The sequence below is a fragment of the Podarcis vaucheri genome (assembly GCF_965113315.1).
Source record: "Podarcis vaucheri genome assembly, chromosome: 11".
In the NCBI taxonomy this organism is placed as follows: domain Eukaryota; kingdom Metazoa; phylum Chordata; class Lepidosauria; order Squamata; family Lacertidae; genus Podarcis; species Podarcis vaucheri.
The window spans coordinates 17,455,311-17,478,594 of NC_138749.1; the positions used below are offsets into that span (position 1 = coordinate 17,455,311).

A 23,284-nucleotide genomic window follows, 5' to 3' on the forward strand; every position below is an offset into this window, starting at 1 on the left:
GCACTCCTGACATATGGTTGTCAAGCCTCTGCTTAAAGACCTCCAAAGTAGGAGACTCCACCACACTCCTTGGCAGCAAATTCCACTGTCGAACAGCTCTTACTGTCAGATGGCTTTCATCTGACAGTATCAAGATGGCTTTCAAGATGGCTTTCATAGAAGAACAAGAACAGCTAAAAACGTAAGGTGGGAAAACATCACTAAAAACCGATTAAGCATGGGTAGAAGTAAAGCTACACAGTGGTACCTTGGATTACATACGCTTCAGGTTACAGACTCCGCTAACCCAGAAATAGTACCTCGGGTTAAGAACTTTGCTTCAGGATGAGAACAGAAATCGGCAGCAGCGTGAGGCCCCATTAGCTAAAGTGGTGCTTCAGGTTAAGAACAGTTTCAGGTTAAGAATGGACCTCTGGAACGAATTAAGTACTTAACCCGAGGTACCACTGTATATGGTACATAACATCTGTTAAGACCATATGAAGAACTGCAATAAAAAATGCATGGCGGCAGCTCTTTCAGTAGCAGCCAGTTCCCCGAGGCCTGTTGGAACAAGGAAGTCATCCCTTGCCAGAGGAAGGACAGCAAGGAAGGAGCCAGTCTAGCTTCTCTAGGGAGGGAGCTTCTCCAGAATCTGGGTGCAGCCACCGAGAAGGCCCTGTCCCATGTCCTCCACCCAGCGCACACAGGGCCAAGCTGTGAGGGTGCAATCCTAAATAAAGCTTACTAGGGAATAAGGTAAGCTTCACTGAGCTCTGTGGGACTTGCTTCCAAGGAAGCATGCACTGGACTGGACTGGATGAAGTGGTGTTCCTTGGAAATGTTATTACAGGCAACTCCCTGTTTACTGGGGTGTGTGGGTACATTCCAGACCTCAGTGAAATGTGTGGAAATGGGGAACACCCTTGTGGCTTGCAAGTCAAAGCCCAAAGCAGCTGTCCTTGTGAGTCAGAGAGGCAATGGGGCTTTGTTGAGGCTGCTCAGCCTCCCCGCCTAACAGATGACTACTAGATCTCTTCATCCAATGGCCCATTGGGCCCAATCAATTGTTCCATGATATTTTGGAGTATTGGCAGCTTTATAATACAGTATGTTTGCTGAAGAATGTTTTCAGAGGCAAAGCTGCCTTTTATGTTTCTAGACAATGAATAATCAAAGGAAGAGACCAGAGCATTTGCATTTCTGGTTCTTCATTAGATTGCTATTTTATTTGGAGGTGCTCTCCTGCAGATGGCAGATAAGCATATAATTTATTTGAAGCAGGCGTAATTGTGTTAGATTTTTTCCCTTCCTTTTCCCCATCTTCCTTGACATTCAAAATGTTCAAATTATTTTGAAAAACAAGCTGTGATAACAGGGAATAAATTCTGCAAGGTAGCTTAAGCCAAATTACCGGCTTTGTCTTGGAAGCATTTCATGTGAAATAAACAAAAAAACCTGGTTTCTATAGAAGCTCACACTACTACAACAAAAGATACACCTGTATGAGAATGGCCAGTGTATATTCACATCATGCCATTGAACACAGCATGACACTTTTAAGAACCTGCTTGTAGAAATATAAGTAATAGTAACATGGAACAAACTGTATTAACTTTTCTTTTAAGGTTATGTTGCACTGACAATGTATTTTTTGTGCTTCAGTTCTCCCCCAGAGCTCAGCTGGAGTGTATCTTTCTGAATACAATCTTGGTTCTCCCTATCTTGCAACCACTCCTAAAGATTTCTGAAAAATCCAATATGGGTTATTCATTCGGCCTTCTCGATTTTCAGTGTACTGAGAAAGCAGTGTGGTATACTGGTTAGAGTGTTGGACCAGGAAAAACCAGGGTTCAAGTCCCCACTCAGCCATGAAATCCACTGGGTGACCTTGGTTCAATCACCATCTCTCAGCCTAACCGACCTCAAAAAGCTGCCCTGATGATAATATGAGTTGGGGGAGAACAAAGTATGTCACCTTAAGCTCCTAAAATCTATATCCCACCTTATGAGAGAGAAAATAATTTTAATGGTGCATGCAAGAGATTTGTCCAAAGTGGTCTTTAATTAGTAAGTGATCAGTTTACAAAATAAGCAAATAAACACATTCATGACAAAAGATTCAAACTTGTTTCATTCTAGTAAGAGCTAGGGTCAAAATACTTTAATAAGAACTAATGGCAAATTGATTCTGTTTTTTAAAGCATGCAGAAAAAATTGCTGATATACTTTAAAACATGAAGATTTTCATTCGTGCAAACTAAACAAGCCTACATAGTAAAAAATAGTATATTCTCCATTCTACAAACTCCATTAAGTAAAAGTACTTGAATTTAGCCAACATGCCTCACCATTCATACAGGATGAGTAAATCACTTTATAGACAATTCAATTTAATTTAGCTGTAGATCACCCAAAGCATACAAATCAAGATTTGAGCATTTATAAGGATAAAGAAGGCAAAAATTCTAAACTATTATTCTTTCTAAAGTGGATGCACCAGTTAGCAACTAATTTTAACAGTTCAGAGGTCATGTTGTTATAATGGAACAGCTATGTATATGCACTTCCATATCTGTATTTCCATACTGGATCTGGTGCTGTGCGCAGACTAGGTGTGCTTCTGATTTTTTGTTACAGATGAAGGAGCTCAGAAGCACACATGAAGTTCCCAATGACTTCTGAATCAATTTGAAAGAAGAAAGTAGACCCACAAGCCTGTATGTTGAACAAATCCATACAAGTGTGAAGCCACATTGATTGGGGCCAAAGGCTGTAATCATCATAGCATTCTGGAATAGGATTTCAGATTTCAGTGGCATCAGGGCCATAGCAAGGTAGTGTGGTAAAAACAACAACAACAACAAACCCATAAGGAAGCAGGCCTAACCTTTCTCATACCGCTTCATAGATTTAGACCCCAGCATACTGGTTTCAAAAAGGGCCCTGAAGTACGTTACCATGTTGTTCCAAAGGATAGAGAGAGAAAAGAGCAAAATCTGTCTTAAAATGTTAAGTCTATTTGGTTTCAAAAAGAAGAAACCCTGCAAAAGTGGAAAAGCGTTGATGATCCCCATGGAGTGCTCCATTGCCCATCCTCAGCCAAACTTCATCTCCCTTGGCAAGTTTAAGCACTGCGCTATTGCTTGATGAGTCAGTTTTACCTTTTGATTCATAGCTAAGAATAAAGAGAAAACAACAGGGGTCAACTTTCTATCTGCACATTATTATTTTGAACCAATCCCCCACTGTGGAAATAGGAGTCTAGTTTATTGATTTTACTGATTCTGTTATTTTAATCAAGCCTTTTGTTTCATTTGTAACATGCCTTAGGAACTTATGAAAGGTGGGAGAAAAATTAAAAAAATTAATGGGGGTGTTCAGGACCCAGTATCCCGCTGAGTCCCACTGCTCATCTGTAATCCCCCTTTCCTAGTATTGCTTTGCAGCACTGAAGCAGCAGGTTAGGTGTTTAGGAGCATTAATTGCCTAGCAATGTAAAGTTCCAGCTGCAATCTTATTCAAATAGAATATAAGCAAGTTGATTTAAGGCAAGCAAACTCAGTCCCCAAACTCAGTCCTCCAGATATTTTGGGACTACATTTCCCATCATCCCTGACCACTGGTCCTGTTAGCTAGGGATGATGGGAGTTGTAGTCCCAAAACATCTGGAGGGCCAAGTTTGGGGGTGCCTGATTTAAGGGCAAACCTGCCATTTTCAAAAATAGCCATACACCAGGTTATATTGTCAATTTAGCCCATGGCTGGCTGTTCTTTGTGGCCTCAGCTCTCCTACCATGGTCTTGTACATCACCTGCAAACTGACTGAATGTGGGACTTTGAAATCCAAGTATGTGCATTGTCCATTGGACAAAAATTTGGAAGTGTACGAAGTCCAGAAATGCCACTCAACTCACCTGTATAAGCTGAAAACTGTATTGCCATTGTGCATTAAATAAACATATACTTCCTCCACATCCTCATGCTTCATCATGTTGAAGGTGAAGAAATACACTCCTGAAAAACGATCATATAACTGATTAAATTGTTTATACAAAATAGTTCAGATGAGACAATTCTTACACAAGTAACTGCCCTGGCAAAGAATGTAACATACAAAGTGTTTCTACATATGTCCACTTCCAAGAAAACATGGGTACTAACTACTAAGAAACTGGTTTTGATTCCTTCCATACCAATCCCTCTCTGAAACCTGTATCCTTGCCTAATGGTCTGAATTCTGTGAAGCCACAATGACTTCAATCAAAATAAAAATGGAATATTGGGTGAATCAATGATCCATAATATATTGTTGGAGATGTAAATTGCATTTGCTCTACTTCTTTCCTCAGAAAATAACACCCTATGCCAATTCCAATTGTCTGCATAATTACTCAGAAGACCCTATTAGTTCAGTAAGATCAATTTCCATGGGTTGTACGATTCTGGCCGTAATCAAGCCAGTATTAAGAAGTCTGGCTGACATTTCTATAGAATCTGCTATTCTTTATACTTGCCATTCACGGGTGCTCCAAATCGACCAGTCATCACGTCAAAAAAATTTCCAACGTTGGTTTCAACACTACTGAAGATTATTCCACTGTTCTGGTTACTGAAATGGGTTGCCATTGAAGCCATAAATGCAACCTATACAAATACAGCTTATGTTTAAGCAGTAGTTACCAAGTAGGACAAAGACAAATTGGAAGGCATGGTTGGCTCAATCCATTCCTTATGGGCTTCTTCCCCACTTTGGTTTGGGACATATTTGCTTTAATTTCCTAAATGTACATTTAGGACCTAGGCCAGCTCTCAGCAAACTGTAGTGATAAAAGTCTCATTGGTTTATGTAAGAACAGAACTATTCATGTGCAGAAAATGAGACATGTAGACACATGACTTCAGGGTAAACAGCTTGGTTTGAAATTTCACTTTAACACAAAAAGCACTGTAGAGACTGGGTCCCCGGGGTGGGGGGGGGTGCGGAATTTTCTGCATCAAGTGCCATCTCAGCAGTTATGAGGAAGCAGGAAGAAATGAAGACCTGAGTTGTCTTCAGTTTTGTGCAAGAACTGAAAAATCGCAGAATACATCTGTTGAGCATAAAATTGACTTTCTCATTTTTAAGGACCAGGAATTACAGAGGCAGTGCCTGGGGGCATCATAAGTGCCTGATGAAGGCTACAGTTCTAGATAAACTTACTTGAGCATATGTAGGACTTCTAAGTCAACATTGTAGAAGACTGGCCTGCCCTGGAAGTGGGGCTTCAGCACATAATAAATTGTGCAAGTCTACCTAATAAGCATGGTTTTGTTTGTTTTTTTAAAGTTACAGCATTCAGCTTTTTTTGGGGGGGTGCAGACTTTAAAAAAAATGTTTTTAGTGCAGAACATCCTCACAAAATGTGGCTTTTGTCTACATAACAGCATTTTGGCATAAGCCATTAAAATAAAACCTTAACATTAATTATGGAGGGATTAGAAAAATATGCTAAAATGTCTAAAATTTTAACTTTTACAAATTAGTTAAGCAAAATACAACTGATTCTATTTACCGTATTTTTCGCTCTATAACACACACCCGACCATAACACGCACGTAGTTTTTAGAGGAGGAAAATCCATAGGCATGCCACCCGTAGGCATTCCCTCCATAACACGCACAGACATTTCCCCTTACTTTTTAGGAGGAAAAAAGTGAGTGTTATGGTGCAAAAAATACGGTAATTTATCTGCATTATTTAAGTTGGCTATTGGAATGGCAGGAGGGCTCAGTAAATTCTGCAAAATCTTTTTGCAGTGTTGAAAGTAAAATAAAGGACAAAGAGCAATATTTTCCATTTTCATCACATTCCATTCTGAATTACTAAAAACTGAATTCCTTTTTTGTTCCTACTATGGCTGCTTCAGACTGTTATGTTTTGGCTTAATAAGATAAGAAATGAACAAACCTTATGGCCATTTACGCAGTCTGTTCATGCAAGCCAGGAAAAAAAACAAACAGGATTCCCCAGCTGCTTATAGTTTCCTGTCTTATCAGAATCAAGAAACTGGTTAACAGATTCAAAACAAACCAGAATATTAAACCAACTTCAAACGATGACTTACTGGCTTGTTCCAAAGTGTTAACAAGAGTTTGCTGGTTCTGACAACTTAGGAAACTATAGTTAACTGGAAACTTCAAGGTTTGTTGTCATCATTTCTCTCAGAAAGGAGGAGATCATATCTCAGCTCATTAAGCAAATATATGATCAGTGAAGTGTGGACTGTCAGTATTGGTGAAAGGATACTATTTGGGGAGACCTTTTCCACTCTCCAGAAAAGATTGCCGCTGGACAGAATGGTATGGATCCAGTTCATGTCCTTTCACACGTATTGTTAGGTGGTGGCACCTAACCCTGTAGACTAGCCTCCACTCAAAAATTAGGCATACACCAACCATATTGGAGTTTTGGCAAGTGACCACTCTGGATGCAACCCCATTGATGTTTCTAAGGAAGTTTACCTGAAGTTCTGGAGGGATGCCAGGGTAACCCTTTTCTCCCTTCGGTCCATGGTGGCCCCGCTCTCCTCTCAGTCCAATGTCTCCCTTGTCTCCTTTGTCACCTTTTGCTCCTTCAGTGCCAGGTGCACCATTATTTCCATTGTTTCCATGGTTTCCTTAAAACAAATCAAGGGATTTTGTGTGTGTGTGTGTGTGGTTTAAAGTTTCTTGGTTAAAAGCGCCACCCCTCCCAATTTCATTTTCTACTCTTTTGTCTAGAACAAATGATTTAACAGTTTCTACTCTTTTGTCTAGAACAAATGATTTAACAGTAATCCACCTCAAGACACTTGTTCATGTGTTCAGTTTTCTATTTCTGATTTCTAAGAAGTAGAAAAGCAGGTTGGGCACTGAGAAGAAACTGCATGGCTGGAAGAGCGTGTTTTATTAGGGTCTGTGTGGGAGGAAACAGAACAGAAACCAGCAACAGAAACAGCAACAGAAACCAGCATGAAGCATGAGAGCAACACCCACTTAAGCCATCCATTCCAACAACACCTGAGGCCTCAGGTTCCTAATCCCTTCACTCATGATATTACAAGAAAGTAAACATTTTCTCGACCACATATAAAACAGCAATGATGGAAGCTCTCCTTGTTTGGCAATGGGTGAATTCCCTGGAAACAAACCATATCTTCATGATTACCGTATACGGTATCTCATATGTTAGTAAGCCTCAAGGCCTAGCATACTGTGGGCTGATAACATCATTGGCCACCATTGGCGCTATAGGCCTAAGACTGGGTATAGTGAGAGAGAGAACATGGAGTGGGGCCTTTCTGGACTTGTTCCAGAGACCTGATGGTTCCACAGAAGTCTGCATGAGAGAGACTAAAAAACAACACTGCTGAGATTCAGACAGTTCCCATTTTCAGCATCAGTCCCATATGTGGGATACAATTGCTGGGATCAATTTAATCAATCAGTTGCTTCTGAAAAGGCTGTAACAATGGCTAGAGGAAGAATGGGGAATCCTTTTGACCTAGAGGGCCATATCTCTCAAAGTTGTCCTGCAGGGGTGGGGGAAACAGCAGCCAACCATGATTTAACTCCAAACATCACCTGATGTGCAGGTGATGCTCCTGGAGTTTAATCCTGCTTTCTGAAGGGATCTGTTGTGCTTCAACCTACCCCACACTTGATATCACATATAGTATCAGGTGTCGGGCAGGACGTTGTAGTTTTGAGGGAAATGGCTTTGTGAGTCAAATGAAGAGGCCCAGAGGACCAAATTTGGACCACAAGCCAAAGGTTCCTCACCCCTGGGCTACAGTAATGATCAGGTACTGAGACAACTTGAACCAAATTGACAGTCTTTAAATTAAATAACATGGAAAATGTTTAGAACTTGTATGTGGAACTGAAAATAAAGGGTTGTAGCAAATGGTAACCCTTGTGTTGTTGGAAGATGCATCTATCAGCTTAACAGGAAGGGAGACAATTTTCCTCAATTTCCCCTTCCCGCTATAGTCCCACCACCACCTTCCATGATGTTCTTCCAAAGTTCATCTAGAGCCGGAGGTGGGAGCACATGGAGAGAAGGAATAAGTGAAAATCACTTCCTTCCACTGATGAGGACCTCTCCGGAATCAAAGAAACTTCGACTAATGCAAGGGACACCACTGGATACAACCCATATCCTTTTTAGTTGCATGTTCTTTGAAGTTCATGATCAATTACATGAAGATGCACATCATTTTCTATGTTGAGATACCAAATTGAAGGGATTGTATGTACTGCTTTTTAAGTTAATGCATTGTATAATCTAAAAAATTACACCATCCTTTATTAGGTTGCCAAATCCCATGCCATGTCATCATTGGACATTTCTGTGCTTATGACTGAAATCATATACCACACTTATATGGAATGAAAAGCTGGTGGCTGGTTCACATAATAAGCTCTATTCATCACTGTTGGTTTATACCAAAGGAACCACGCAATTTGTACTTCTTCTATTTTAGCCATCCAAAGCTGCTTATAGAAGCACTTTTATGCAACTATGTCATACTTTTATTACTGGAAATTCTTATTGCTAAAGTACCAACAAAGAGCTAAAGAAAGTCTGCTGCACTATATGGACAGGATGTCAGACCTACTGCTGCTGCCAATGGCTTGTGGTGTGGGCGGGGGAGATGGACAGAAGAACAGTCTGACTGCTACTTGCATGTTGTGCAAACACTCGCTGTTGCATAAACTGAGCTTTTAGGGCCAGAGCTGCATGGTTGTTAGCAAGACAATGCAAACAAAACTCCTGACCCACTTTCCCAAGCATGCATCTGGCATAAGGACTGTGGGAATGAGAGGAGGTGGATAAGGAAAAGAACAAGGCAAGGTCTATCATTGCACCAGACCTTCCAGCTCCATAGGAGTCTAGGAGTTTGGTAGGAGCATAGTGCAGCACAGTATGCCTGCTGTTATCTTAGCAGCCCTCCAACAACCTGAAGCACTAATGTTTATGCAACTTAAACTCTAATTTCCTTTACCTGGCATTCCAGCAGGCCCAGGGGGCCCTGGTGGGCCTTGATAACCCCGAAATCCAAAATCCCCCCGGCAGCCACATTCTGGTGGGCTTTGAGGTCCACTGTGTATAGTCTGCCAATACAAAATTCAGGAACAAAAACATTTTATAGAATATATCCACTGCCGCACATAGATGCACACATACAACAAGGTACTAATCTCCCGCATGTATATTGCTATAGCCATGCTGTTTTGTGTGTGCCAAATAGATAAACCTGCCTTTCTTGGGTCTTCTGTTGTAAGCTGTTTCCTTTCAGACCAAACAAAAAAATTCCTTCCAGTAGCACCTTAAAGACCAACTAAGTTAGTTCTTGGTATGAGCTTTCGTGTGCATGCACACTTCTTCAGGTACACTGAAAAAGAAGTTGCCAGATCCTTCTATATAGTGAGAAGGTGGGGAGGGGTATTACTCAGAAGGGTGGTGGGAATGGGAGATTGGCAGATAGCTGAGATGAGCCTGTTGACGACTCTTAACGACTGCAATAGGTCTTACAGGAAAAGGCAAGGGGTGAGAAGGTGAGAAATGGCTTAGTCATGTATAATGAGATAAGAATCCAATGTCTTTGTTCAGACCAGGTCTCTCCATGGTTTTAAGTTTGGTAATGAGTTGCAATTCAGCAGCTTCTCTTTCCAGTCTATTTCTGAAATTCCTTTGTAGTAAAACAGCTACTTTGAGATCTTGTATAGAATGTCCTGGGAGATTGAATGTCCTGGGAGAACCATCAGTGGTTGGCCTGTCAGGTTCTTTGTCAATTCTCTACAGTGGAAATCCACATCTCAGCAAAAATATATGTGCAGCAGAAGTGCTAGAGAGAGTACTTCAAGAATTGGCCCAAAGAGATGGAGTTGGTTGGGAACATTTACGAATAAGTTTCTAGTCAGTGGAAGCAGCTTAATGGACTGATTGATAGTGCTTTGAAACTGGACCTTCTTGCATCCATGCTTACTATTTGCTGCCTGCTCATTTTGTGTGTGTGTGCGCGCACACACACACAAACATACATTTTTTTTATTTAACAGAATTTGTATACTGCTTAATTATAAAAATATAAAAAATACATAAAAATACATTAAAGTTACTTATAAAAAGTCAGAAATTGAAGACAAGTTGGCCTATTTCTTTTTCAAAATACAAGTAAGATCAGCAGTTATAAATTATATTATAAAAATATATTAGAATGCTTGTCAACTTTACATATCTGTAAATAAATGATTAGAAAATTATAGTGCTGCAACCCAATCGAAGAAATTGTAATTAATCATTTGAGTTTAAGATTATTAATCAATGGATCTAGCGATTAAATTTCCATTAATCTGTATATAACCCCCCCTTTTAAAGCAAGAAGTGTGCTTTCTTTGTTTTTACATGATAAATATGTTGTAACAGCCATCATCTTGGAAGAAGCATCGCCTCCTGTGTGTCAGAAAGAAGGTGGAATCATTTTTTTAAAAACTGAAACCCCATCTTCTTTTAGTCAGAAAAGTTTGATATCTGGTGGCATCTTATAGTAATAAGTAAAAATGCATTCTTGCATGTAATAGCACAGTCAGTAGAGCATGAGACTCTTAACCTTAATCTCTTAATCTTAGTGTTGTGAGCTCCGCATTGTGCAAAAGAGCATTGTGTTGTAGAGGGTTTCGGTTAGATGACTCTTGTAGTGCCTTCCAACTCTACACTTCTATTACAGAGACACCACTAAATGCTCAAGGGAGGTGTGTATTTGTGTGTAGGAAATACAGGTAATAACTGGGATCTGCCGGAACCCAATATAAATTTCATGAGCATGCATTCCTTGAACAATTTTTCTGTGTTCAATCAGAGCAGATGCGGACACCGTTGCACCAGATGGAGCAGCCATGAAATTTGAACTTAAGCTTGGATTTTAAATTGACAGTTTGCACTTGGGTAGAGATAGTCAAGCGCTATGCATGGTAACCAGAACTGAAGGGTGAAAGTACATTTAAATTGCCTTTTCTTTTTTTTTAGCAAAATACATGGGAACAGCTGTTGGGAAGGGATTGGTTCCCAGCTTCTGCTGAGAAAAGCACATTTGAAACTGATGCAAGGCATGTGTGTTTTCTAATCTGCTTGCCTTGTTGCACTTATCTGAACTAATCTCCATGTGTTGAACAACAGCTTCCTTTGTTAATTACTTGTCTGTATTTGCTATCTGAAAATCCTTCAGTTGGTCATTAATATTTGCGCAGGCAGTTCCACTAATCAGTACAGATACAAACATGTCAGGAGGCATGAAAACAACCAGTCATTAGCTTCTTGCCTTATAAGTTAGCCTGAGAAGCCAAGGGCAGAATCTGGAAGAATTAGAATATTTGCTGCCATGTCTTTCTTACCATCTATATTAGGGCCATAGTACATAACACATGCAAGTGCAGCCCAACAGTCCTTTTTGCAGAGAAGTGCATGGGGTGGTTAATCCTTTCCCTACCCCTCCTCTGAATATTTCCTTCCTCTTAATATTTGATCACATGTGGCTCTTCTCCCATAGAGGTTTTCCCAAAACAATCCAATTAAGTCAAAGTACCGGTATTTGGATTGAAGACATTTCAGTACCATTGACATCAATGGAGCTAAAGTCAGTTTGACTTTAGAAAACTCTTTTGCTTTGGTTAAATCCGGTTGTGAAGTATCCAGATTTTTACCCTCTTGGTTGACTTCATAGTCCATACAAACTGATGTTATAGCTCTTGCAAGTACTATTCCAAACGTGGCAAAAGCGTTCAGACCTCCTTGCCTCAAACTTTGTTGCAGATAACACTTCCATTAGAGGCTGGACTGGCTTCAACAGTTAATAGAATGTTTTGAGTACAGGTAGTGGTTCCACATTTACGGCGGTCTGAGATCAACTAAATTCATGAGGTTAATCCTTAAATACGTGCTGTTAATTCTTCCTTTAAAAATATAAAACTGCTAAGATGTCTATGGTGGTATACTTTAATCCAGGGATAGGGGTTGATGCTGTTGGGCTCCAGCTGCCATCAGCCCCAGTGACCATGTTCAATTGTTAGGGGTGATAGGAGCTGAGCTCCAGCATGGTCCAGAAGGCTGCAGGAACCTTATCCCTGTTTTAATTTCTCCTGCTGGATGAAATAAATGTTTCTGATTATTGCGCAGGCTTCGTTGTTATAATTTTTAAAACAATATGTATGTCTTACTGTTCACAACTTTGAGGATTTCCCTCCCCCCCATTGATAAATAGGCAAGTTTCTCAGTAATTAAATAAATAACACTTAAAAGAAAATAACCAGTATGTATCCATATAAATAAAGTGTATTTATATGTGCACAGTGTTAAACAGTCTAACCTACTGCTCACTTGAACTAGAGATCATATTTTAAAGCCAATTTTAGTTGTATTGGTCATCTTAAATGAAAGTCAGATGAATCATAATAGCAATTAATAATAGTGAAACATACAAAATATATCTCTAATGCAAGGCTACCTGAGTTGAGGATGGAGTCAAGAACAGGTTAAAACATCTCATACTAACTGAACAATTTTCTCTGTGTTAAAAATCACCGGTCCATCAGCCGTTTGGTTTTCCTTCCTCCCTCCTTTTTCCTTGGTTTTCCTCTTACACAGCAATCCTATAAAAGGCTACTCAGGATCAAGCTCCATTTCAACAGGGCTTACTCTCTATTAAGTGTGTATAGGATTGCAGCCTTAATTATATAACATATAAAATGCATTGCAAACTCCTGAAGAATATATTTACCCCCCAGAATTATACAATATTTCATTTAAGTCTGACATGGTTAATAAAGAATTCAAATGTTTGCATATTGTGCAGAATTTGCATATTGAATGAATACGAACTTTTATACCCTGGATTTCCAATAAAACTATAGTTTGATATAGCCAAAGTTATGCAAGCCTTATTCATCTCAATGGGAATTAGAAGCACTTAACATTGGCTGGATTGCACCCTTAGGCTGCAGCCACACTAGGCTGGGGAGTAAGCTCCATTGAACTCAGTAGGACCTACCTCTGAATAAACATGCATAGGATGGGACTGTTAGCATGTTCAAAATACCCTGATACAATGAATGAGAAAATTAATGTAAAGGCATTTGATTGCATGCAAAAGACAAAGTTTACTCTGAATGAAAAACTGCTAGAAATCCTCTGTAACTATTCTGTCTTACGCTTGCTTCCTTAATTAAACAAATTTGCACAAATAGTCACAGTTTCAGCCTGCATTTTCAATAAACCACTTCTTTAAAAAGTAGTGCTGGTTGTCTCATATAGCAAAACAAAATCCCGTTCATTAACTTTCTAAACGTCGTAGAATATTAATTCAGAGTACCTGGACTCTGTTTGAGGTAGTCTGTGCTACATCATCTACCTCTGGTTTCAAGGCATTTTGGTCAGGAGAAGGGCTATTACCATCATCATTCTCAACCGTCCACTCAACAAGTCGACTCCGCTGTCTGAACAATTCCCTGCTGCTGGAACCTTTTTGACCAGTCTGGTGGTGACTTTGCAAGACTTTGGCCACTGGGTTATTATATCTTCTGCTCACCTCCGTGTCTTCATCTTGGCACAGGCAAAAGCGAAGCAACAGAAGCAAAGCCAGGAGACTCCAATTGAGGAAATCCTTGGATGCCATACTATTCAACATAGCAAGGTCTCAGGAGTTCAAGTGCCTTTTAACAAGGGAAAGATCTGCCGTTGCCGTGATGTGGTCTTTTAGGCTATTCCCCACTATTAAGCCTGGCAAGAAGACTTGGTTACCGCAGCTTTATATGCTGTGTGCAATAAATTATACTATGAAAATGTCAGAGTGGCAGGAACCTTCATCCCAAATCGGTCATGCTTCCTTAAACAACCCAGTCATTATTCACCGCATCCCCCCACTGCAGGGAAAATTGATTTGTATGCTGGAAATGGCCACTGTATTTAATGGGCAGCTGTGGTTCCTATTTGGGGGCACTGACAAATGTTGCTCCTTTTTCTCCATTTTTGGCATGTTTTCACTTTAGTGTGATGAAATGAGATGGAAATGAAGAACATGTGGCAAATGTTTTAAGCTCCTTGATTAGACATGGAAAAGCTGGGAATTCAGACTTGTAAAAGGTCTTCTGGACTTTGGATAGAGTTCTTAGCCGTTTGCCAGAAACACACACACATACACAAAACGCTATCTGTTCATTCTGAAAAAAAATATATTAATGTACTGGAAATTAGGAAACAAAAGCACAAGGAGAGATTTTTGCCCATGATTTTGACTTGCTGGGTTAATCTTACTACACTTACTCACTTTAGAGCAGTCAAATGTTTGCTTGTGTGCTAGTTGCGGATGGAGACTGGAAAACTGGAGACTGAAAAAACAGACAGTTGAATTCAGGCTCATATTGAGTCCCAGCTCCCAGAGCAAAGTTTGAGCTTTCCGCTTAAACATCTCCCCCTGCCTCTAATTTCTGAAGTTTTTCTAGAGGCTGTTGCCAAACCAAATTCAATTTTCCTGCCAAGAAAAGATAGATGAACATGAACTTAAGAAGCATGTTTCAGGCTTATAAATGATCATGTCCCTATAAAATTACCCCGTGATTGTAATCTGTACTTACATTGAACCACATTTTGTCCGTTTATTCAATTTAGGGAGATGCTTTGGAGCACTTCACAATCTCATTTTAATGTTCCTCTGAACTTACCCACAAATAAACATTCAGGATACTAAAAATACAAGAGACCCTCCAGAAAATATTTCCAGCTTCAAGTCATTTTACGAAATAGAGGATTTTCATTGGAGAACAACATGCCTATAGATTAGAGATGTCATCTGCCTTGATCTTCTCTGGAGCTGGATAGCCAAGAAAATCATGCCCAAAGTCAAATGTCTTATATACAGAGCGGGTGAGAGACAGAAAGGAATACACAGTGGCTCAGCTCTTTAGAAATATCTTGTGTAACGCCATATGGCAGGGACATCCAACTCCCAATAGACTGTGATCTACTCACAGTATAATAAACTGGCAGTGATCTACCCATTGCCACTTTTTTTAAAGCAGCCACAGTTGTTGAGCTCTTTTGGGAAAGGCAAAGTTGTTGAGCTTTGTTTGGGGGGTGGTGGAGATCACTGAGGGGCCAGAGATCTACCAGGATCATCATCATCATTTTTAATCTGTATATCGTCCTTCTATCTTACAGTACTCAAGGCGGTTTGCAAGCTGAAGAAACAAAATATGTACATCTTAAAACAATCTAATGCAATACAAAAATGTGATAATAAAACAAAACTTTAAAATAAGCAACCTACATCAAAAAAGTAACATTCAACAATTATTAGAATAGTATAAAATAATAATATCAACATATAAAAGTTAAACAGAAATCCACTCAACAGTTACAATAAATAATTTCTAAACTATAATCAATAAAACAATGGCAAACCACAGTACATAAAATAGTACAATACAAATTGAGAAGCAGAGACTAGAGGGTGGGGCAAGGAAGGTAGAAGGAGGCCTTGCCTGATGCTCTCCCCTCACCTGTTGGACATGCCTGCCATATGGCATAGAACCTACCATTGAATAAACATGCATAGGATGGAGCTGTTAGCATGCCCCTAACACACTGATACAATAACTGAGAAAATTAATGTAAAAGCATTTGATTGCATGCAAAAAAAACAAGTTTACTCTCAATGAAAAGCTGCTGCTGCTCCTCTGTAACTATCTTGTCTTGTGCTTGCTTGGTTAATTAAATGAATTTGCATATAGTCACAATATCAATATGCATTTTCAATAAGCTATTTTTCTTTCTAAAGTAGTGCTTTATATGATGTAATCTGAACCAGTGGCAACTGACCAGCATAGGGATCTTGGAGTCATGTTGGACAGCTCAGTGAAAATGAAATTCATCAAAGGCAACTAAAAGAAGTGAAAGCTACCTAGCTGGCTGGTTTGCCTATCATGTATGAAGTTGCAAGAGAAATTGGTTTTGGGGAGATAATTTGCAATGAAAAAGGTCAGGGGGGGGGGAAGCAGTTTAAAGGGAATTGCTGTTTTTGTAAAAAGTCTGCAGCCATGCTGATCCATTCGAAGCTAAATTGTGAGAGATTCAGGACAGACAAAGGAAGTCCTTCACACAGCAGTCAAAACTACTCTAGATAATTCCTTGCCACGAGACATGAAGGCCACCAACTTAAATGGCTTTAAAAGGTAATTAGACAAATTCATGGAAGATCGGGCTGCCATGGGGAAGCAACAGCAGGAGAGAGCTATTGCCTTCTTCTGGGCTTCTTGGCATAGCTGTCCACTTACAGATTTGAAAATAAGGGACCAGCAGCCTCGAAAATAAGGCATCAGCAGCCAAAATAAGGGATTTTCAGAGCACAGGTATGTTCAACTTCTGAGCCCCTCCGAGCCAAAGGCAGAAAGCCCAGCCAGCAGCCAAACGAAGCCTCAAGCGGTGGTTCCCACAGTGCAGCAACCTGGCAAAGGGGATGCAGCAAGGAAAACCACGGTCGCCTCTCTGCTGGGAAGCACTGAGCAAAGGCGAGTCCCCAGGCAACACGGCCGATTCGATCGGCACAAGGCATGCAAGCTCAACCCCCCCAGTCGTTCTTAGACTCCTTATTGGGTGAGCAACACAGCAAAGCACCACAGTTGGAGCCTCCCTCCTCCCTGGCCGGCAGGAAGGGAGGGAGAGGAGCTGCTTCCTTTGAAACCCGGGAAATTTAAGGAACACGCACTGTGATAAGGGACTTTCCCGCCAAATAAGGGACGGTTGACAGCTATGCTTTTTGGAGGCATCTGGTTGAGCATTGTGGGAAACAGGATGGTTTGATACAGCAGGACTCCATGTTAAGTTCTTAAGTTGCAATTCTCTGCAAATAGCAGTATGAAGTACTAGTTACAAAGAAATTCAGATTTTAGGAGCTATGACCATCTCATTATTCTTCTCCCCCCATTTCTTAGTAGGAACTGGATGTTCTTGGTAGCCAATGGTTAAACCCCAGGAGTTCATAGACATATGGATGAGTCAGAGAAAACATGAATCCCCTTGGCACTTAACAATTTGATTCAGCAAACACAGGGACAGCACTGCTGTTTTCAGCTGGTGATAGCAATTTAACAGCTTGCCAAATGCTGTTCTGGAGTTTCCTGTGGCATTAAAGTGCAAAATGTTTCCAGATGAGTAATGCCCATTCATAGCACACATAAAACGGGGAAGGGGAAGATGAAATCAAAGAAGGTATGGTTTCATGGTTTTCTTGCTTGAGCAGAATCTGAAATAAGCATGATTTTGATGCAAAGGCTGTGGTCTTCCTTGCACCCTAATTATTGTTACATGCCACCCCAATCTCTGCCAAACAGTAGCGAAATTCCAGGGGTCTCCGGCACTCATTCAGGGTTGTGTTTCCTCTAGGAGTTTATTTTATTTATTTTTATTTATAAGATATATGCACCACACTTCCTCACAAAATCTCAGGGCTATACAATGTGTTTTGTTCAGACACAACGAAGGCTGTAGCATTTTAAGATTTATGTTTTGTTTTATTTATATACACCTAGATCTAGAGACATCACCTTGCCAACAAAGGTCCGTATAGTAAAAGCTATGGTTTTCCAAGTAGTGATGTATGGAAGTGAAAGCTGGACTATAAAGAAGGCTGATTGCCGAAGAATTGATGCTTTTGAATTATGGTGCTGGAGGAGACTCTAGAGAGTCCCATGGACTGCAAGAAGATCAAACCTCTCCATTCTGAAGGAAATCAGCCCTGAGTGCTCACTGGAAGGACAGATCGTGAAGTTGAGGCTCCAATACTTTGGCCACCTCATGAGAAGAGAAGACTCCCTGGAAAAGACCCTGATGTTGGGAAAGATGGAGGGCACAAGGAGAAGGGGATGACAGAGGACGAGATGTTTGGACAGTGTTCTCAAAGCTACCAGCATGAGTTTGACCAAACTGCGGGAGGCAGTGGAAGACAGGAGTGCCTGGCGTGCTCTGGTCCATGGGGTCACAAAGAGTTGGACATGACTAAACAACAACAGATCTACACAGAGAGTAAGAGAGTTTACAGCATTACATCTGCAAAGCGTCTCTTCTTGCTTCTCTCAGCAGCTTCAACCAGAGCCAGCCAACCACGTTCCTCAAGTCTCAGGGTTGCAGCCTCTCTAGTCAGCAGCCCAAATAGTTCTGCCCTTTGTTCTCCTCCCCCTTCCCTGCACTCACCCAAAACCCAAGCTTCCTGTAAAGTCACCTTTTTCTGTCACCTCACACCTCTCTAAGCCACCTTTGGCAACCTCTATTTTTCACATACCTGAGACCCTTCCTTTGATGTGCTAATGTTGTAAACAATAAAAACCTGCCCTTTTTCGCTTATGGGGTATCCAAGAGCCCGTATAGAGTCCTTGCATGAGCTCCCTATTGGTAGGAGAAAATAACAGAGGCCAACCAGAGAATACTGAGAAGCAAAGCAGCTAGTAAGCCTGATCTTTATTGATCTGTTGCAACAGGGTGCTCCCCTCACACGCAGGAAAGGAGGAGGACCTCGAACAATGGTGTGCAAGGCCTTATATAGACATTTTAAATTCCCTGCCCTGGAGCTCAAGACCACCCCTCCATACATCATACCTACATCACAGAAAAGGTGGTGTAAAGCAGAAATTTGAATGTTGTTGTTTTTCCTGTCTGCCAGGTTATCTGCTAATGCCTTATCTGATTGCCTTTCCTGGTAGTCTGTCACCCTTTGAAATCGAGATTACTAAATTCCTGAGACATTGGGAAGGCTCCCTGACACCCTCCCTCCTTGCAGAGAAAACACTTGGTCAGCTTGGGAGTCAAAATGGTTTCAGGTTGGTCTTCCTGTGCTGCTCTATGTACGTGCTTGGTTTATGAACATTTATGAACCTTTATCATATATATAATGTCTTAAATTTTATTATTACACTAACAAACAGCAATCAGCACTTTTGTCTGTTGATAGCTTTGCTCTTAACTCGCCTGGCCAGGCTGGTTTGTGTAAGCCAGCCAAAAGATTCATTGTCTGGCAAAGTTCTGTAGCTGGTATTATTCATTCCTATCCCAAATATTAGCTAGATTCTGACATTGATTAGTTCCTTGGGTTTGGAGGTGGCTCTCTTTTCTCCAAAAATATAACATTATTTTCACCACTTCCAAATTGAAGTACTCTTGATTATCATCATTCCTATTGTTTAAATGCCCTTGCATGGGTGTAACAGGGAGGGGCAGCTGCCCCCCCAACAATAAAAATCAATAAAAATACATGGAAAACTGAGGTTCTGACCTCCCCCCCAAAAAACCTGGCTACGCCCATGTGCCCTTGTCCTATTTATTGAGTTGTTTGGCCTCAGATTCAATATCAAGGTGGGTTTTTTTGAACAAATTTTTGAACCAGGGGGAATTTCTTTCTTTCAAGCTGACCCCATGATTGTCCAAGGTCATTCCTGGCACCTGGTATCATTGGGCAGTGAGTGAGGACCCACTTCTGACACCAGCCCCAGTGCTCCAGGCAGCTCTGTCCAGTTGCCATTATAATTTCCTACAATGCTTATACTTTGGGGTACTTTGGGAAATTAAAATGGCAGCTCATGGGCACCCAGTACTTCCTGAAGCACTGCTACTGTCTGGTGCTATTGCCAGGTGAGCATGTCACAGTCCACCAATATATGGGGGGGGGGTGCTCACCAGAAGATACATTGCTCTGTACAGCTGCAGCCTGAAGCCAGCTGTCTTCTCTCTCCTGCACCAAAATCTGCCAAAACCTAATTCCCTATCCACCCTTAATTACCCGGTCCCAACCTTGACCCAGCCGATGGGATGACCAACCAAAACAACCCCCTGGGTCTCCAAGGTGATAAAAAAAACCCCAAACAAATTGACTAAAAAAAAAGGAAGCTATCAGGCAGTAGTGTGACATTTTAATTTTGAGTTCTGTCTTTGTTTAAACATATGGGATTGTGACTCTTAAACTATTGCCTGTATAAGAAATAAGCTGCAGAAGAAAGAGGGAATTCTAGGACACGCAGAAAGACAGACATTATTTTAGCCACAAAGATAGAAAAGTTTGGATGAAACTTCCAGATTGGATAGATGTTGGTTAGATGTCCCCATTTATTTCTGTGGGTAATTCTGACTTCTGCCCTGGGGGAGATTTAAAATTTACTTCCTTCCAGTGAAATTCTCTATCCATATACAGTGGTACCTCAGGTTACATACGCTTCAGGTTACAGACTCCGCTAACCCAGAAATAGTGCTTCAGGTTAAGAACTTTGCTTCAGGATGAGAACAGAAATTCTGCAGCGGCAGCAGCAGGAGGCCCCATTAGCTAAAGTGGTGCTTCAGGTTAAGAACAGTTTCAGGTTAAGAACTGACCTCTGGAATGAATTAAGTACTTAACCCGAGGTACCACTGTAATGAAACGAGCCATTCTTGGCTTTTTCTTTTTTAAAAAATGTGTTTTTATCAATAAATACATTATTGATAACAAATTAACAGTAATTATGTGAACCTGGAGAGGGGAGCATAAAAGCATTGCCTAGGCTGTTTAGGCTTTTGCACAGCTCAGCAATATTATAATAATAATTATTAATTTTATACTCTTGAACATTTATCTGTACCATCTGCAAAATGTGGTTAGCCTTCCCATAAACATGTGTTTGGATAACCCTCGGTTGTTTCTGATCTTTAGTAATGTGATTGTGGGAAAGAGAACTATAAAATTTTAAACTTCCTGATCAAATTGTAACAGAAGTTTACAGCAATCTGAACCCAAGACCAGAAAATTTATTAGTTTCTACCTTTTTAGTAGGGAAACAATGACTTTTCAGGTTTTTGTGTGTGTGTGTGTGCAAATCTAATATAGTTTGATCAATGGGTGTCAGTGCTTTAGTTTTCTCTCACACCACTCCTGTCACCAGAGGTCAACAGATTTTCAAACCTAAGGTTGCTGCTTCTGCTGCTGATTACATTTATCAGCTGTTTTATACAATAAAAATTCTCAAAGCGCCTTGTCAGGTTGCAGCTTTTTAAGTAGTTCTGGTCCTTTGCCTTTTGCATCAGTCTGATATGCACCAATTGATCAAGTGAAATACTCTCTGTCATTCTAGCTTCATACCAGGAAAATCTTTGTCTGCTACATTTAATGTGTCAAACTGCTGTGAAGGAAATGGTGGCAGGACCTGGAAAGAAAGGCAGATGCATAGCAAACCTGTTCAAATCCAGCAGTTCTGCAATCTATAATCATGACATTTCCAAAATACAGAGCCTTGGAGATTCTTGGTTAATAGGAGGCTGTTGGGCAGACACCTGGTTTTCCAAACAGCAAATTTCCTCAGTTCCTTCCTGAAACGATCCAAGCCACAGATTATGGGACAAAATCCAATGAGTAACACCAGAGCTCCTTCTCAGAAAGTTGCCTGAAATGCCTCAAAAAGCCAAAGCAAACAAGGCTTCATGCTGGTAAATTAACTTTTTCTATTGCATCAGATGTAGCTCAACAGAACTGCCGATCAAGAAAACGTTGGCCATATTTTGCTAAGCTGGCTGCTTGGTCAAGGATGATTGGTTGATTTATTAGGAGACATTTCCTGAATGGGCAGTCTACCTGCGGGTTGGGCTCTGAGACCAGTTTCTGCCTATATGTGTGGTAGAACAGAAAGCAGGTGCAGATTTTGAACAAGGAGTGAGTCAGACAGTTGGGAGGTTTCCCGTCCCGTCCCCCCGTCCCCGGTGTTAGTAATGGTGGTACGGATGTTATTTAGGAATCTGTTGCAAGACCATTGGTTATGCTGCCTTCTATAGAAGTCTGCTTGCTTCCAATATGTTTCACATGTATATTTGCAAATAAAAAAATATTAAGAAGATACACCAATCCTTCAGTGGTTTCTCTTGTAGGCAACACACAATGTTAAACCATAGCTCATAATCAATGATGATTAATGCTCCTAACTGTGTCATCCAGGGAAGGAAACAAACTAGAATCTGGCTCATCATGACATGCAAAACTCAAGAGGTAAGCCAATAACAAACTTTGGCTTCCACTGGTGGTTTATTTGGAGATAACTAAGCCACAACAATGTGTTCACACATCATAATGACCCAAACTCTGTGTTGTTTCCTCCCATACATGGCATGGAAAGGAGCAGGGAAGGTTCAACCAGTGTGGTGTATTGGTTAAGAGTGGTAAACTTGTAATCTGGTGAACCGGGTTCGCTTCCCCACTCCTCCACATGCAGCTGCTGGGTGACCTTGGGCCAGTCACCCTTTTCTGAAGTCTCTCAGCCCCACTCACCTCACAGAGTGTTTGTTGCGAGGGAGGAAGGGAAAGGAGAATGTTAGCTGCTTTGAGACTCCTTCGGGTAGTGATAAAGCGGGATATCAAATCCAAACTCTTCTTCTCTTCTTCCTTCTTCATATTGGACCTAGCTGTGATGACTTTCATGTTTTGTCGCTAACTTTGGGAGTGTTTGTCTTGTCTTTTTAAAGCAGCTAATTCTTCATTTCCTGGCAGGGCCTTGATTCTCCCAAGCTTACCTCCTTGAATCAAGCAGTATAGTCCACTGGATGGAACTGGAACTGGATTTGGAGCTGAGAGCTTCACACTCAAGGTGCCCCTCTCTCTCTGGGGCTCAACGTGTGATTTCTGATATCAAATCCAAACTCTTCTTGAACCACAGTTTATTTTAAATTATGATTTAAGGTTGATGCTTGCATGGAAAGCTGCTAGGTCACTTATCTCACTCTCACAGTTTTTCCATATGCATTGTTGGAGTGTTGTGGCACCAAGCAACAGGGAAGGGGCTCCCAAGCCCTTGTGTAAATGAATCAGGCCTTCAACTTTGGCTTAAAAGAGAGTGTCATGGTGATTTACTAATATTGGCGGACTGATATTTTGTGGGCTGCTCCAAGCAACTTTTGTATAATAATTCTTGCCCTTATTACTAACTTGACAAAAAAACAAACCACATACTAAACACACACACACACACACACACACACTTCTTCCCTAACTGTTCTTTGCTGATGTTGGAACTTCAAAGATTTAGCCAATTAGGCTCCCTAGTCATGACCTCCTGTAATTTAAACCGGGCATGTCTCTTCTTGAGTTATAGGTAACTGGCATCTTCCTACGCCTGAAATATTTTCCCAGGAAACTCCTACCAGAAAGAAAAGGCCTGCCCTTATCCTTTCCACCCCCACTACAGCTAAGGAATGGGGCTTGTGTCAGAAGTTAGTTTAGTAAGGACCGTG

General features: G+C 40.8%; 1 protein-coding gene across 4 annotated transcripts; it reads right to left on the reverse strand.

Annotated features, from left to right (window-relative positions):
• Positions 1–147: 147 nt before the first annotated feature.
• C1QTNF3 (C1q and TNF related 3) lies at positions 148–21,293 on the reverse strand. Of its 4 annotated transcripts, none has more exons than XM_082242198.1 (6): positions 21,243–21,293; positions 9,009–9,117; positions 6,484–6,638; positions 4,497–4,626; positions 3,897–3,996; positions 148–3,157 (listed from the first exon to the last, which is right to left on the reverse strand). In XM_082242198.1, exons 1-6 carry the CDS (start codon positions 21,276–21,278, stop codon positions 2,998–3,000), a joined length of 690 nt encoding a protein of 229 aa, XP_082098324.1. In that variant the 5' UTR covers positions 21,279–21,293; the 3' UTR covers positions 148–2,997. The 4 variants fall into 4 exon arrangements, with proteins under 4 accessions (XP_082098324.1, XP_082098322.1, XP_082098323.1 ...); XM_082242196.1 differs by lacking the exon at positions 21,243–21,293 and adding an exon at positions 13,371–14,151; XM_082242197.1 differs by lacking the exon at positions 21,243–21,293 and adding an exon at positions 13,587–13,994.
• Positions 21,294–23,284: the final 1,991 nt, after the last annotated feature.

Bases quoted from the DNA above. Each gene is read 5' to 3' on its own strand.
- C1QTNF3 (XM_082242196.1), bottom strand. From the start codon at position 13,685: ATGTTGAATAGTATGGCATCCAAGGATTTCCTCAATTGGAGTCTCCTG. The intron at 9,118-13,370 runs GTACTCTGAATT...TTGTATTGGCAG, and splicing joins CTACCTCAAACAGAGTCCAG to ACTATACACAGTGGACCTCA. The intron at 3,997-4,496 runs GCAAGTATAAAG...ATCGTTTTTCAG, and splicing joins ATTTGGAGCACCCGTGAATG to GAGTGTATTTCTTCACCTTC.